General features: G+C 50.3%; 1 protein-coding gene across 6 annotated transcripts in view; it reads left to right on the top strand.

Moving 5' to 3' along the window:
• Positions 1-17058, top strand: part of CDH23 (cadherin related 23) — a 438655-nt gene that overhangs the window by 157304 nt on the left and 264293 nt on the right. For all 6 annotated transcript variants that reach the window (XM_047759777.1, XM_047759776.1, XM_047759778.1 and 3 more), the window contains exon 7: positions 14321-14515. In XM_047759777.1, coding sequence (XP_047615733.1) covers positions 14321-14515 — 195 coding nt within the window. The remainder of the gene's footprint in view (positions 1-14320; positions 14516-17058) is intronic.

Genomic DNA, 17058 nt, shown 5'->3' on the forward strand with positions numbered 1-17058 from the left:
CCTAGGACTGCCTTTGAGCAGGGTGCATCTGGGATTCTGGGTCTCCCTCCATCTTTTCTTGGTGTCAGCATCATGGTCTTTGTGTGCCAAGGCTTCCAGCTGTCCCTGAGCCCAGTGGTAGAGCCCATGGGCTTTGTTCTCCCATGCACAGTAGACCAAAGAGTTGGACCTCCCACCTTGTTTCTCCCACAAGCCCCTTGGAGGGCCTGTCTCCCCTCCAAAGCAGCAGGAGCAGGTCCTCCATCCCACCCTCCCTAGCCTTTAGAGCCCTCAGAACCTCTATCACTGGAAGGTTCTCAGGGACAGCATAGCAGGGCACCCTCCCCCATCCAAGGTGTATTCCTTGGATGAGTGGGTTTTCCGGGTTCACCCCTACCCAGGCGGGAGAATGTGCTATTACCTGGTAATGATGAGATTTGTCACAGTGATGGCAGTTGCTGCCACCATTACTATGGGCCAGCTAAGTGTTTCAAAATTATTACTTCATCCAAGAGATAGATGTTTTTATCTCCATGTTATAGATGAAGAAACTGAGGCTCCAAGAGTTTCAGTCCTTGCCCATCCTCAGAAGGGGAAGAGGGGGCAGGACAGGCATCTGGGATGGCTACGCTGATGTCTTGGTGTCTTCCCGTCCTTTGGGGGCCATTTGAGAGCTAGTGACACAGTCACAGGGGTGGCGTAAGGCCTTTGGCTTCCTCACCCACGGTGCCCTTCTTTCTTCTCGGAATGTCCTTCCTCAGCTTGTCACCCACACTTAGGGGCTGTGCCCAGCAGTTCTCATGCAGGGCAAACACCTACGACCAGCGATGCGGCATTTTAACCTGTGCTCTCTCCACATGACACGGTTCTGTGTCTCAATGGAGAGCAACACACTGACAGAAAAGGGAAAGAGAAATGCCTTTATCAATCTTTGCTTCCATACGTGCTGCCTTTATATCCTCTGAAGACTCTCCCAATGAAGAGGCTGGCTTTGTAGCAAGAGAGCCTTGGATTAGATTTCAGGAAGGACTTACAGTCGTACCTTTGTGGAGCATGATGGGAATGTGGAGATAATGGGCTTCAGCTCTCCCATTGGACAGATGAGGACTTGAAGGCCAAAGAGGCTTGTAACTTGTCAAGGTCACTCAGAGACCATACTAATCCCAGGTCTTCTGTCCCCCAGCCCAGTGCTCCTTGGACCTAAAAGCTAAGAATGATGTATGTTCAGAGAGTCACCTCCTGTCCTGGGCCATGACAAGTGAAGGGGTCAGGGACTGAGCACTGCGATGGGTGTCTGCCACCATCTGTGTGGTCACAGTCAGGTCCCCTCTACTCTCTGGGTCTCGGCTTTCTTCTCTATGAATAGGGTGACTGGCTGGGATAGTGCTTCCTCCCACCGCCCCACCCCCAGCTGTACAGGAGAATTCCTCTGGGAATTTAAAAAGCACAGAGGCTCAAGCGGGTCCGGTGTTGATCCTGTTTTCTAATATGCAGCCAGGGGAACGAACTACTGGACGAGGTAATTTCTAAAGTCCTTTGTAGCCATGATACTTGCAGTCTCTCTCCACTTACTGAAACTTAAACCATGTCCCAAGGTTCCGTGGCCCAGTGAGTTCCTGCAGCTGCTCTCTCCCTGCCTGCATCCTGGGCCCACCCAGCCCCCTCTCTCCAGCCCTCACTATCCCTCAGCTCCCCTGCAGCCTGGTGTGCAGCCTCCCCCAGACCTCCCACCCTGAAGCCCCCAGGCGCCGAGTGACAGGTTCCACTTATCACATCACACTGCCTGGAGGGCCAGCAGCAGTAGCCATGGGGATCAGAGAGTCAAAGCCACACCAGGCCTAGACCTCTACTGCTGGCTTCCCCCCTCCTTCACCCAGCCCTGCAGAATACACACCCGAATGGGGACAAAGGGGCGCTCGCTCCGATGGATGGAACCTGAGGGGCAGGGGAGGAGAGATGAGCAGAAGTTGCATCGCTTGAGCTGTTTCCTTACTCAGAATCCATTTATTAGCCTCAGCGTCTCAAAGATGTAAGGCCCGCCCTAAGGAGATTTGCATATTCATTTTGTTTAACATGATTCATCATCATGCAGGGCTGGGTGTGGGGTATGAATTTAGGGGCTGGGAGACCGAGTCCCATTTGTGAGCCATGGAGCTGTGGCAGAGAGCTCAGGGCAGCTTTAGAGGCCCCACACATCCAGAGTGGGCTCCGGTAGGACAGAGATAGGGGTACATGCCGCAGGGAGGGCCCCCCACCTCTTCTCCAGGCCTTTTATCTCTGCTGAGAGCAGAGCAAGGACCTCAGCCTTCAGAGGCATCCCCTCCGCTTCCAGATCTCCCTACGAAAAGTAATATTCACAAAGCACTTTATAGTTTATAGACCCCAATGCCTGCCCAGTGAGGTCATAACATGATAGAGCCTAAGGTTCATTGAGCACCTGCTATGCCCTAAGCATTTATTATGTATTATCTCCCATAAGCCTCACAATAATCCCGAGGCAATTTTTCATATTATGCCCATCTATAACTATAAGGAAACGGAGGCTCAGAGAGGTTGCCTAACCCCCTAAAGTCACATAGCAAATAAAGGATGGAGCCAGGACTCATACAGCACATTCCCTTTTGCCTTTGCTCCCTCAAAACCTCCCTTTATCGTGTCTCTTTTCTTCCCCATAAATACCCACTTATAATTTCTCATAACCAGTTTTCTGTTGGAAAGATGCAGAGTGTGGGTGAGACCAGTGCAGTCTTATACTGTGTTGCTCGTAACGTGCTCGGGATTGATGGGTGAAAGAAGTGGACAGCTCTTGATAACTGACTCCTCCCCTTCTAGCACTTTCCTAGTGACCCTGGCACCAGTCAGGTCCTGAACCTGGAGCCTCTGGATGGCCTAAGTCATTGTGTATCAACCCCTTTAAACACCATTAGTATTAATAAAAACCTACTGTATAGCACAGGAAAAATCTATTCAATAGTTTGTAATAACCTATATGGGGAAAAATATGGATATATTTATATGTATGAGTGATTTGCTGTGCTGTACACCTGAAACTAATACAACCTTTTAAGTCGTTAAAATTTAAAACATAAAATAAACATCATTAATAGGCCATAGGACTTAGCCAGACTGAGAGAATCCCAATTTCTCAAGGTCATCTTGGCCATCCCCCTGCCTCCTCGATCTGGTACACTCTGCTTGCTCGTTGCTGAGAATAGTGCTGTGCAGTAGTTAAGAGCTTGGGCTGCAGTGTAGCCTGCCTGGGTGCAAATCCCAGACTTTCTGCTTATTTCGATGTGGGTGCTAGTGGGAAGTAGCATGTTGAGGGCGGGGCGGTGGATGCTGGAATTCTTCTGTTATTCATTCTGCAATAAGGTCCCTGGGCTGGGGTAGGGGTGCTGCAATGGGAGATGAGAAAAGTTGCCTAGATCTCCTTAATCTTAGAAGAAACTGGAGCCATTTCACACTTGGGTGTCCTACCTGGCTTTGAAAACCAAACTTCTGAGAAGAAAGAGAGGCCCTGGATGTCCCTTTGATGAGGCTCCTCCCAGTCCTGCAAGCCCAGCACCCTAAAGCAGGGCCCAGGAGTGTGGTCAGGAGAGGGTCTCAAAGGGAACCCCGGCCCATGTGCCTAGAAACCTGAGGGAACCAGCGCCCTCTTCAGGACATGGAAGGGAGCATCAGTCCCATATACTGGGTGGTGGCATCCATGCTCTAGGGGACCAGGAATGCATGTGGAGAGGTCACAAATACCAGAAGCAAAGGTGGTCCGGCACTCTGGGGGCTGCTGTGTAGACCAGTCCAACTGAAGCTGAAGGTCTCAATGGGGCAAAAATGAAAGATGAGTTTGGAGAGGGAAGCTTTGATCAGACTGTGGTGATGTTCAAGGTCCAGGAGGAACTTGCTTTGAATGGAAGAGAGGAGCCAGTGATAGCATTTAAGGAGGAAAATTAGATGGAGGATCAGTGCTTTAGGGCAGTGACTTTCCAGGATTAGTTACAGGAGCAGGGCTGAAAGAGGAGAGGCCACTGCAGTGGTTTGGCCATAGGGAGATGTTTTTAAAAACTATATTAATCTTATCAGTCATATATGCATGAACTTAAAAGTCAAACAGTAAAGCTAGGCTTATAATAAAAACAGCATTGCCCAGCCTCATCCTTTCCCACCCATGACTCCTACTCTGAGATAACTTCGTTCCATTTCTATTACCTTCTTATTTCCAAATTGCATGCTTATAAATTTTTCAGTTTTAGACACTATCTATTGAGCTCAAGTTGTGAAGGATGAGGCCTGCACTTTTACACTACCCTCTGCCTCATCTTTGCTGCACGCACACACACACGACTCTTAATGTGCTCTATGCATCCTCCAAACATGATTATATCCCTCCTCTTAGCTCAAACAGCATTTAGCGTATACAATATTATAATTATGCAAGTATTATTCACAGCTGAGCCACATAGTGTACAGTACTATCATTATATTTCCTCTGTAATTATATTTCCTCTTTTGTTTTCCCTAGAATTAGTCATTACCTCTTATTTGTTCATTTGCTTCAGTGTTCAACAAACCTATCATTTAGTCATCCCTAAATATTCTGACATAATTAAATACTTCCTCTGAGCTCATTCAAAATATATTGATTTTTAAATTCTGTTTGTATTTTTCTTGGCAACATTCACCCTGGAGCATCAGGGAGCCAGTCTAGACTGGCTGCACTCTGGCTTCCTTGCTGGTCTAGAGGTTGAATGGCTAAAGAGCCCTGATACGGGGGTAGGCATGGGGGGGAGAGGGGAGTCACCCTAAGAGTATCTTTGTCTCTCTCCTATATTAGACCTGCTGTTACATGGGTTCCCTGTTATCTTTCTTGGTTTATGCCCTCATTTTAATGAAGTATACCCCCCATTAATTTCCTGAAAACAAATCCATGTGAAGTTTTGTGTTTTTTCACTTTGAAAACTGTTTGTTTCTACACATGTATGTGTTGATAGTTTGGCTGGGTATAGAACTCTAGAATGAAAACAGTTTTCTTCAAAATGTGAAGTCATTTTTCCTTTGTGTCTTGGCTGTTAAGAACATTGATGCCATTTTGATTCTTGATCCTTTGAATGTGGCCTTTTCTTTTCTCTCTGAAATTCTGTAGGTTTTAAAAAAAATACTCAGTGTCTTGAAACTTCTTGGTTTTTTGCTTCAGTGTGGGGCTTTCTTCTGAGCACATAGTGGTCTCTTTCCATTTGGAAGCATGTCTTTCAGGTCTGGAAGTTTTCTTGTGTTACTTCTTGTTTAATTTCCTCCCCTTCATTTGCTCTGTTTCATCTCTCTGGACTCCTACTATTTGGGTGTTGAATCTTTTGAACTATTTTAGTTTTCTTACTTTTCTTCCCCATTTTCCATTTCTTTGGGTTTTGTCCTACTTTTGGAGAAATGTCTTTATCTTCCAATGCTTCTGTTGAATTTTTAATTTCTACTAGCTCTTTCTTCTTGAAAAATTATTTCAAAAATGCTGTCTTGTGTTGTCTCTCTAAGCCTGTTAAAAATACTTATTTTTGTTACTCCTTCTTACTGTTTTCCTCTCTCTGTCTTTCACATTGGAGGCTCTTCTCAAATGTTTAGTGACCCCTAGTTGCCCGTTCATATTTAAGAGTGAGTTCACATTTAGCTACCTAGCAACTTGCTGTGTATATTAAGACATGGTAGGGAAGGGGGTTACTTATTAACCAATAGGCTTCACTATGGGATGACTAGGTGAAGACCTGGCTACTTCTTTGTGGGAACGTCAACATGTTAATATTTATATCTTCTCTTGGGGCAAGTTTCCCATCTCCCACCCAGCTGTCAGTCTTCAGGAGGCTGAATGGTTAAAGAAGACTTATTGGAGATGGAAGTGGAGCAGAGATGCAGTTTCTTGCTTAACCTCCCTGTTTTTAATGCCTTGTCCAGCTCCCAGACTGAGTCCAGAGCCCAACTAACCCAGCCCCTCCAGAAAGCAAACCTCCTATCTTCTGTAAGAGTTGAGGAAGGCATCTGGGAATCTTACCACTCTTCTTAAAGATTTGGAGCTGGTCTTCCTACTTTTGAGCATTGTCTCACGTTTCCAGTTCCTGTGTTTTTCCAAGATTCTGAGATGCTGGCCTAAGTTTCAGCTTTCTCCTCTCTCCTAAGGCAAGTTTCCAGTTCCATCTGTTTCCAGGATTTGGTTGACACCTCTCATCTGTTGGCACTTTGTCTCCTGTTCTTTTTGCCCTTATGGATTTATGTATTTTTAGATTCCATATTGTCATTTTGGTGAGGGTGTTGAGACAAAAGAAAAAAAGAAAAAACAGAAATCAATGGATGTGTTCAATCTGCCATGTTTAATGGGAAGTCCTAGTTTTGTTAAACTGTTTATTGAATGCTTTCTATGAGCAAGTGACAAGGCTAAGACTTCAGAAGTGGCCAAGGTAAATGACAAAGAGGAAGGGAGGATTTGAGGAATGTTAAAGGAAGAATTGGCAGGCCCTGGTGATTGATGAGGAATGAAAGGTAAAAGGGCCACATCCAAGATCACCCCAGCAGGTGAAGACACTGGCAGGAAGTCAGGATGGGCATTAGGTAAGCACTTTCCTGGGATTCAGAACAGGCAGTACACAGCTAGAGGCTGAGAAAGAGCAGAGGCAGATATGGGACAGTGCTGAGCTACCTCCATGGAGTTATAGAACAGCTGGGGTGGCCAGCCCAGCCCAGGGAAAGTACTTGAGCCATGTCAGGGTGTGTGGGAATTGCAGCCTAGCCCTTTGGAGCTCCTTCTGCCCACAGAGGTAGCACCTTCACAGTTTTCCTGGCCCTCAGAGCAGACCCAGCACCTTTTTAGAGTCCAGTGCACAACATTGAGAGAGAGCAGACACTGGTCTCCAGAAAGATGTTGTAAGGAGATCTCTTCTAGGCTCCTCTGCAGAGAGAGCACATGCGTGCATGTGTGGGTGTGTGCACACTCAGCGTGCCCTCTCCCCAACCACAATGGGGCCACCTGAGGCTTCTTCAAGGCCTGGTGGGCAACTGTCTCTCCTGGTTCTTCTCCCTACACCATTTCTGTCCTTGGACTCTGCTCTCAGCCGGTGCCCATACATGCCTTCTTGTCTATTTGAGAAAGAAATACAGCCCATATCTCCCACATACCCCACTTCCCAAACTTCAGTCCTCCTCAGGCACTCTTGCAGGCCCCTGGCTCCAGAGTTATGAGCGAAAAGGTGCCTCTCTGGCATTCAGTGGAAACCAAGGTACAGGCACCTCCACTTTGCGCTGGTGCCCCCTTGTTAGAAAGGTCTTTTCTTCTGATTTTAATTCATCTTGTCACAGTGGGAGCTAATTTCCTTATCCCCAGTGAAAGCGTGCAATTTTTGAGATACGTTCTTCTTTCTGAAATTCTCTTTGGGCTACAGCTCACCACCAACCCAACAACCTGAATCTCCCATCTTTGGCTCCTCTGTCGTCCCCAGCCCTTCCATAGGAAAAAATGAATCAGCCCTATTTGAGCAGGGGCCTTAAGCCCACTCTCCACCCTCATCTCCAGGGTCCCCAAGGCCTGGGGACACAGAGGTGACCTGAATTTGAATCCTGCTCCCACCACTACAAGCTGTGTGACTTTGGATAAGTTGCTTCATTTCTCTGAGCTTCTATTTCCCCCATCTGGGAAAAGGATGTAAGGAGATAAGATGTATAAAAATGCTTACGGATGGAGGGTTGAATCCCCCTCCCACCCCCACCTCAGGGACCAGCAGCCCAGCCTCTGAGCCACCAGCTCCATCCAGGAAGGTCCGTTCCCAGCTCAGATCCACTGAGGTGCCCACACCTTGTCAGAACTCCATCTGTCAGGAATTTATTACTAATGCATTTTATAACAGGCTTTATAATAAGATATTAAAGACTGTGGCAGCATCTAGCAAGCATTCCATAAATATTAATAACGCCTTTAGAGATGGCACCTACGGTAGAAACAGTCGGGCTTGTTCTGAGGTTTGGTTGAGGGTTGAGAATAAATCTGATGGGCGGAGAAGGGGGAGAAACGCCACAGAGATGAGAGGCGACAGCATGCTTTTTACTTTCTCCGATCTTCCCTTCTCTTGCGGCTTTGAATTTTTACACCTCTTTTGTTCACAACTTTTCCTCTGTAATATCTCTCTTGCTCTGTTAAGTTTCTCTCTCCTCTCTCCCCAGCTTTCTTCCCTCTCTCTTCTCCAGCAAACCTTCTCCCGCCTCATCCCCATCTCCCTGTGGTCCCCCGTTCTGCCCCTTTCGCCACCACCCCATCCTATCTTCCTGTGTCCCCCGTGGTCTTCCCTCCGCCCTCCCCCTCCTCTCCCTCCGCCTTTCTTTACACTCCCTCCACCTCTGCTTGCCCTGCCCTCTGCTCTGCCTCTCTGTCTGGCCTTCTTCCTCCCTCGCTGCCCTTGCAGCCCCCACCCGTTCGTTCCAGTGAGCACCCCGAGCCACCACCTCTGTAGAAGCCCAGAGCGTAATGTGACTCACACTGCGTGTGAGGAGTGAGCGATTTATCATTATTATTAACGAACAAGATCCCGTGCACGGTAGAACTTTGCCAGAGTCTATTCCCTTGTCACCCCAGGAGTAGCAATAAGATTTATTTGTCTCTGAATTGCACAGGGTGGCCCATTTACAGCAGGTCCATCAGAAGTGATGTGGAGCTTAAATGGGAGATGGAAGAGGCAGGGACCTGCCCTGTCTGTGACCTGCAATGGAGTGGGCCCCTCGCTGGGAGGAACAACCTGGCAGGTGCCAGGGGTTTGCAGGGGGTGATGCCTCAACAGGCTCCCCGGCCCCTGGAAGGATTGGGTGGCGTATTGGGACAACTTTCCCTTGAAATCGCCCAGAAGCTGTGAGGGGGTAGACAGGACTGGGCAGAGATGCCATGAAGGAGGGGACTCTGGAAGCAGAGCGGGGACAGAGAAGTGGGCTGAGAGGCCTGTCCCAGGAACAGGCACAGTCACAACCCATAGGGCCTTTCCTCCAAAGACTAGATGCTCCTTTCTAGCAAAAGGTAGACCCAGAGACACTTCCTTTTATTTATTTATTTATTTATTTATTTTGCTTTTTAGGGCCACACTGAGACATATGGAAGTTCCTAGGCCAGGGGTCCAAGCAGAGCTACAGCTGCCGGCCACAGACACAGCCACAGCAATGCCAGATCTGAGCCGCATCTGTGATCTACACCACAGCTCATGGCAATCCCAGATCCTTAACCCACTGGGCAAGGCTCAGTATCAAACCCACATCCTCATGTATTGCAGTCGGGTTCATGATTGCTGAGCCAAACAGGAACTTCCCAGAACCACTTTCCACAATGAATGTGTGGGGAGAAATTGCCCCAGGATGGAGCTGCCCCACCCCCAGCTGACAAGGGCCTTTTGGCTCTGCCTCCGTAGCCCAGGCCCCGAACTCCAAGACCAGGCCAAAGAGGCGCCTTCTCCCTGGTCTCCTGTCTCCAGGTGGGCAGAGCCTGGCTCTGTGGGTATCTCTTCTCCAGGCCGGTCCTGGCTGATTCTGTCAATCCCGCAGTCAAGTTGTCCCCTGCCTGCCCCTGCCACCTCATATGCACACTGATCATTGCAATGACCTGAGTGGATTTGCATGTTAAAAGTATCTGGGGACACTTAAAAAGAAGAGGGAACCAGCCTCTATTCATCCAGGCTGCTTTCTTCTCCCCATATTACCTCTCATGCCCTCAGGAGCCAGGAGCACTGGTCATGAACTTTGCTTTCTGAAGCCCAGCTGTGGTCGTCAAAGGGGCCAGATCCCAGCAGCTGAGGGGCAGGGTGAGCGTGGGGCACAGCTGTGGGAATGAGGAGGCCTTGCCCCTGGCTGGATGTGTCCTGGGAATGCCAGGGGGAGCAAGGAGCCGAGGCCCATGCAGTGTGGGGATCAAGGGGAACCCACAGGGAGGACAGCACAGACTGTCTCAGCACCATAGCCAGGGACAAGGAAGGGAGGGACAGACAGGGCTGGTAAGGCCAGGGCAGGGGAGGCCCTCAGAGCCCCCTGTCTTTGCTTTCCTACCTCACCATGCTCCATTCTCGCTGCAGATGAGCTTCTTCTGCTACCCTGTAAGTGTGGCTTCTGTGTGACTTTTGGCCTGTCATGGTGCCCACACCGTCCCTAACCAGGTGGCAAGAATTTTTTTTTCAGGTCCCCATAGAAAATTGATTGAACTTCCGAGGCCCCATCTGATTGGGCTGCTTGAGTCAGGTGGTTCCCCCTGGACCAATCACGTGTGGTCTGGGTCTGAAGTCCCTTGGTACAAACATGGCCCCCTAGATCCATCCCTTTGAGCAGAGCTGTGGGTATAAAGAACATCTCTACTTGGAAGGAGGCCGGGCAGGGAGGCAGTGGTTGGTGTCTCTGGTGGGGTGAGAAAAGCATTTGTATAGGAGTCCAGGCATTCGATTTCTAGTCCCAGTTCTGTCATTAACCACATCCCCCTTACTTTTCCCATCTATAAAACAGGAAGGCTGGGATGGATCATCTCCAGTGTTCCTTCCAGTTCCTGCACTCAAGCCACCCCTGAGTGGTGTGTACGCAAGCCTGGCTTCCATGCTCAGGAGCTTTCTTGGCTTCTGCTCCCTCCCCAGCTTCAGATCTCCCCTCTCCTCTCACACGCTCCACATCCACTTCGCAGTGTATTCAGCGGTTCTCCCATCCTGACTCTGTATTCAGCAGCCATGGATCAAGAAACAGAGATGGTCTGTTTCTGTATTTTGAAATGCCTGTTTGTCTAAGTTCATGATGAAGAGATTGATTGGCTGTTTACACTGTTTCTAATACCTCCCTTAAATAGGGCTCATCTGTGATGGTATTTTATTACCACAATAATCATTGCAGTGGCCATTTATTGAGTATGGCTTGATATTGCCATGTGCCTGGCTCAACAAGAGGCTTTTCATGTTTTTCACACTGTATCTCCTGTAATTCTTTATCACAACCCTGGAAGGGAGGTGCTGTCAACAGCTTCATTTTTATATTTGCCTTTACATGGGGAAACTGAACGGGATCTGTCCGAGGCCTCCAGCCAATAAATGGAAAGGCTTGGACTCAGACTTAGAGGATCTGACTCAGCACCCATGCTCTGAGCCACTAAGTTGTCCTGCCTACAGAATACTTGCAAATCCATATGCACTTGGCCCTGGGTGTAGACCCGTGCGCACATCGGCATGTTTTGGTGAAACAGCAGCTGGTGCTCAAAGATGCCCCCAGGGAGGCGCTGAGAGCTCCCGTGCACCCCATTTCCTCAAGAGAGCATGGTGCCTAGGACCTGAAATGCGGAAAGTCGGCATTCTTTCCTCTCCAACAGCTTCTCCCTTCTGAGTATATGAATGGCTCTTTGCCTGGCCTATTTAAAACCTTGTCTAAGTTATGCAGAAATGAAATGGGTTTTCACTGCAGGGCATGAAACATAATCCAAGAAGGTCAGACGCAGGACCATCCCTTCTTTTCCCCCTTTTCCTGTCTTATTGGATCTTGCTCTTAAATCCTCTGTCAGATGCCTAGAGAGCCCTGGACCACTCGGTGTGGATGAGTGAAATGTCCTCTCCTCCCCGAGGCAGGGGGTAGAGAGTTGACATTCTCACAGGAGCCGTCCCTCTCCTCTGGGCACTGGCTCCATGTGGGGTGTGCTGTCAAGTGCTATGTAGCTGCTCCCCTGCACCCCCCGGGACTGGCTGCTCTGAATCGGAACATGTCCATTGTTCTCCTGCAGGAACTACAGGCTCTGATGGCATGTTTTGTTCTGGAACTCGGGGCTGACTCTGGCCCTCATATGTCATATGTCCATGTTGGACCTAGAGAGGGGGAGAGGGAGAGAGAGAGAGCTATAGGGTAGCTGAGCATCTCATAAAGGTCTCCTCCAGACCAGTGCCACCGCAGTAGCACGTTGGGTGGAAGCTGGCTTCACTGAGCCCAGTGCCCAAGGAGTTCAGTTTCCAGGGCTTTGCACATGGTGGTCCGGGGGAGGTCCTTGCAGAGTACCTGTGTCCATCAGGATCTCCCAGAAACAGTTCATCTCAGATAGTCCCACTAAAGGCAATTCAGTCGAGACAACTTCCAGAAGGGGTGCGGGGCTAGGGGGACATTACGGGATGTTGAGGCTCCAGAGACTAGCAGTGCTGGGAAGTTCCTGGGGCTGGAGAGGCAGGGGGAGGGGCTGGAGCCCACCCCCCAAGAGCTGGGTCCAGGGAGGAAGGATAGCTGGACTGGAGCTGGAGGGATGGGGGAAGTCATATCGCAGCTCTTTCTCCTCCTGCCTCCTCCCCAAACTCTGAGCTCCTACCAGCACCTCCTACTGGCAGAAGCCAGCCAGCAAGGGAGCCCGGGCTGGGACTGCAGTCCATTGAGGCCACCTGGGCTGGGCAGTAGGCGGGGGAGATCATGGCAGAACAGGGTACTCAGTGGGTCTGGGGGTTACAGGCAGGGTGTCATTAATAGTCATAGTGTGTCTTGATGCCTCCCTGCCCTACACTGGAGAGGGTTCTTGTCTGCCCTCCTCTAGAAGGCATTCAGACACTAACATCGCAAACTGCCGTCTTCTAAGCGCTTATCACATTCTGGGAGGTGTACACTCCTGAGCTCGTGTACTCTTTCATCTAACCCTATGGGATACTGTTCACTTCACAGTACAGAGCAGGGATTAAGGATCAGAGAGATTAAGTAACCAGCCCAAAGATTCACAGTAAACCTCAGGTTCCGACAGAGGTGTGTTCATCGCTGAAATGCAAGCACTTGTCAGCGCACCTGATTCTCTTTTGGAGGGAAAGAGAGCATGTGTTTTCCAGGCCACTGAGCTGGGCAGGGCAGACCTAGTAAAGGCAGAGCAGGTTCAGAAGCCTAGAAGTGTGAGGGAGCCTGCCAGGTTGGAGAAGTACAAACAGCTCTGCCTCCCAGGAAATAGTAAACTGATAAAGACAGATACTTCCCGTGATCTGAGCCCAAAAGCCAGGAAGCGGTAATTGTCAGGAAATTAAGTGTGAAGGAGGAGGCAGGGCCAGACCATGAGGTCCTGTGTCCCACGCAGAGGGGAGAAATGTTTTGAGTAGAGCTTGAGATCACAGGCTTGGGCAAGTTGCTTAACCTCTCTGAGCCTCAGCTCCCTTTTCAAAAATGAGATTGTAATTACCACCTAGAAAGCTACTTGTTACGGATCTGACAGGTGGAGCCCACACACAGCCATGGCACAGCAGGTGAGTCCTCCCTGTCTCTGGGAAGAGCCTCACCAGATTGCTGATCTCCAGATGTGTCCAGAGCTCACTAAGCTGGGAATAATTGGACTCACCCAACATTTTGCAGGCATGGCTTACATGTCAGGTGTTCCGGTGGGCGCGGCAGTGATGAGAGCTGACAGTTGGGCAGAGGATGCCAACAGAATAGAATGTGCTAAGTGCCATCATAGACATTTACTCATGTCTCGTAAAGGATATTTGTTAGTCACCTGCCATGTGCTAGGCACCGTGCTGTGCAAGGCAGATGGAGCCCTACGGCTTCCATGGGGCACAGGTGCTACGAGGGGAAGCAGGCCCCGAGCAGGGAATTACAGAAGAAATGTAGGTGATGAAAATTTCAGGGTGCTCTAGGACCCTGAATATGAACAGAGGCAAGGGTTGGAGGCATGGTAGGGGCTGACCTGCCTTAAGGGTCTGGAAAGCCTCTATGAGGAAGTTACACTTAACTGGAAGCCCCAGGTCAGAAGCGGGCAGGGCTCTCTACACAGTGTATAGCACAGGAATCCTGGAAGGCTCCCAGGAGGTGGTGACATTTGAACAGGTTTTATGGTCCTCTCTGGTTACAGGCTGCCATGGCCCAGGGATGGCCTGTGGATGCCCCACCCTCAGACAAACAAGGTCATCCCTGTGGGTCAGACAAAGCCCCCAGACCCTCTGCCACATCGCACATCTTATACTTCCCATCTCCCTGCCCTTGGAACCTCCCAACACACAGACTCCCAGGCGCCCTCGAACAGCTCATGCCTGAGGCTTGGGCAGCAAGGGGGCACCTGACAGAGGAAGTGAAACTGCCAAGAAACAGGGGTTTGGGGACCAGAAGGCCTTCATCTGGAACTCCAGGACGAGCAGATCATTTTTGGAACTGGTGCTGTTACAGCTACCAGGAGGCCATCAAAAAATGAAAAAAAAAAATAGATATTGCATTTTAAATTCTTCAGAACCCTCTTAGAATAAAAATGACAAAGCTGCAGGTCTGGTTGGCTGGAGGGACGTGGTTAATGGGCTTCGGGGGAATAGTCACTGACGGAGGCAGCTGCTCCGAGCTCCAGCTCACCCTTTTATTTGCTTTGCTTCACCCGCAGAACACACCGGTGGGGACCCCCATCTTCATCGTGAATGCCACGGACCCCGACCTGGGTGCTGGTGGCAGCGTCCTCTACTCCTTTCAGCCCTCCTCGCAGTTCTTTGCCATCGACAGTGCACGTGGCATTGTCACAGTGACCCGGGAGCTGGACTACGAGACCACGCAGGCCTACCAGCTCACGGTCAACGCCACGGTGAGTCACAGCACCCCCCGCCCCCTGCAACCAGATGTCTGCCCCTCCCACCCGCAAAGAGAGCACAGAACATCCGCTTCATTCCCTGCTAGTCAAGGCTTATAATAGTGATACCAGCGACCATCATCCTCATCATAACAGCTGGGGAGTTCCTGGTGTGGTTCAGTGGTTAAGGACCCGACCATTGTCTCTGGGAGGATGTGGGTTCGATCCCTGGCCCCACTCAGTGGGTTAAAGAACTGGTGTTGCTGCAAGCTACAGCAAAGGTCCCAGCTGTGGCTCGGATCTGGTGTTGCTGTGGCTGCGGTGCAGGCCGGCAGCTGCAGCTCCAATGTGACCCCTAGCCCAGAACTTTCATAATTCACAGGTGTGGCCATAAAAAGAAAAAAAAATAACAACAGTTGATATTACTGAAGCTTCCTGCTGTGTCCCTTGAATGGACTGTCTCCATTAAACCTCATAATAACCCCATGTCATAAATATTAAGGTGCCCATTTCACAGATGTGGAAACTAAGGCATAGGAGCAATTCATTGACTTGACAGTTGGACTGCTGGGTGACTGGTAACCCCACAGGGCATTCCTAGCGCAGGGTGTCCTCTCAGTCTCTGGGACACAGGACGGAGGTGTCAATCCAGCCGTGTCCTGACACCACCGAACATGTAGGAGCCAGAGGGGCCGGGCATCCTGATCACTGGTCTAGAGTGGTGATGCTTACATAGAAGGGAGCACCCATCTCCAACATACTGGGGGCTGGGAATTCCAGATGAGTTAGTCGGGAGAGGGAGGTGGGGGAGAAATGACTATCCCATTTTATGGTGACACTGTTGAGACTCACAAGCTGATGAGTAGTGGATGGCAAGAAACCAAACCCAGGTCCCATGGCCGGGAGTCTCTGAGTCTCCAGAACAGCACAGCTGCTTGGGCTCTGTCGCCAGCTGTCATCGATGGCAGGCCACACCCTGAGTAGAGTCCTTCCCCTACATCCCCCTTCTCCCTGCTTCTGGCTTCTGCCTCCAGGCACACATGGAGCCTCTAGCTGGCATCAGGGCGAGAGCAGGCCTGTTGTCCCTTAGGCTTCTGTTTACAAAGCTCAGGTCAACAGTGAAACAAATCATAGGAGTCCCTCTTGACCCTGAGGACCCATTAGCCTGACACTGGCATCCACCACCTGGCCCCATGGCACTGCAGCAGGGCTGCCAGCAGCATCGAAGACTCCACTTGGCAGGTCACAGAGCACAGTTTGAAGGATGAGGTTCTCCCAGGATTGGACAAGATTCCAAGAGGCCCCAAGAATCAAGAAGTGCAGACTTTTTCTTTGTACCTGATTCACGGCCCCCGGGGAGACCACTGCAGTTGACGTCCACATTCTTTCCTTCTCCCCTGGTTAACTGTGAGCCACTTAACCAGGGGAGGACTGTGTGCTGCTATTTGTAAAACTGCCTTCTGGGATCAAGGGGACCTGCAAGAGGAGTTCCCCCTGTGGCTTAGTGGGTTAAGAACCTGACTAGTATCCATGAGGATGCAGCTTTGATCTCTGGCTTCTCTCAGTGGGTTAAGGATCCCATGTTGGGTCACAGACACGGCTCGGATCTGGCGTTACAGTGGCTGTGGTGTAGGCCGGCAGCTGCGGCTCTGATTCATCCTCTAGCCTGGGAACCTCCATATGCTGCGGGTTTGGCCCTAAAAAAGAAAAAAAGAAAAAATGAATAACCAAACAAATAAGGGGACCTGCAAGACCAGAATCCACTTTTTGTCTACACCTGTATCCATCTTCACTCTCTTGTGCCCCTCCCACCACTCTCCATTTGCACACACCTGGGCCCAGAAATGCAGAGATGCTTGCTCTCCTTCTCACTATGAACTTGTCTCCCATGGGTAGTTTCCATCTACCACAGAAATGGCTTTGGACCAGTGGGGAAGAGACCAGAGCTGGGCGCAGACTGGAATCTGGGTGGCTGGCTTTTAAGAGGCTGGGCTCAAGCTGAGGTGGTGAATGCAGTTAAATTGTCGTTGATCTTCCAGCCATCAGGCCTTGAAGGAGTAGAGCAGGAGGGACCCTAGAACTCCCTTTGGTCTTGACTGTTCCCCAACCTGACACACAAGCCCCCTCAGGGCTGGCGCTGTGCCCTGCACCTCTGGGCATTTCCCCAAGGAGATTTTCCCTTGGAGCATCTCAGGGAGCCACTAACGGGTAGGTAGCTGGTGGGCAAGTGTGAGGACTCCCCTGGAAACAAGCTGCTGAGAACTGTAGATGCCAGAGTGACAGCTAGAAGTCTGGCCAGGTTCCTGCCTGGTCAGATGTGCCTGCTGCCATCCCCTTTCCCCAACCACAAAGCAAGTCCAGGATGAGCTGGATGGATGCATCTGTGGCAGGAGCAGGACTGCAGCTGCAGGTGTGAGACTGGGAGGGCAGGTATCAGGCTGGACAGAGCTAGCTGCCCACAGAGGCCTGGTAATAGCAAATCAGAGCCACTTGCATCCCCGGCCCAAGAAGTCAAGGACTTCACCCTCTAGACCTGCCTGCCTGGTGGAGATTCCTGG

This window comes from Phacochoerus africanus, chromosome 15, assembly GCF_016906955.1.
Source record: "Phacochoerus africanus isolate WHEZ1 chromosome 15, ROS_Pafr_v1, whole genome shotgun sequence".
NCBI classification, from domain to species: domain Eukaryota; kingdom Metazoa; phylum Chordata; class Mammalia; order Artiodactyla; family Suidae; genus Phacochoerus; species Phacochoerus africanus.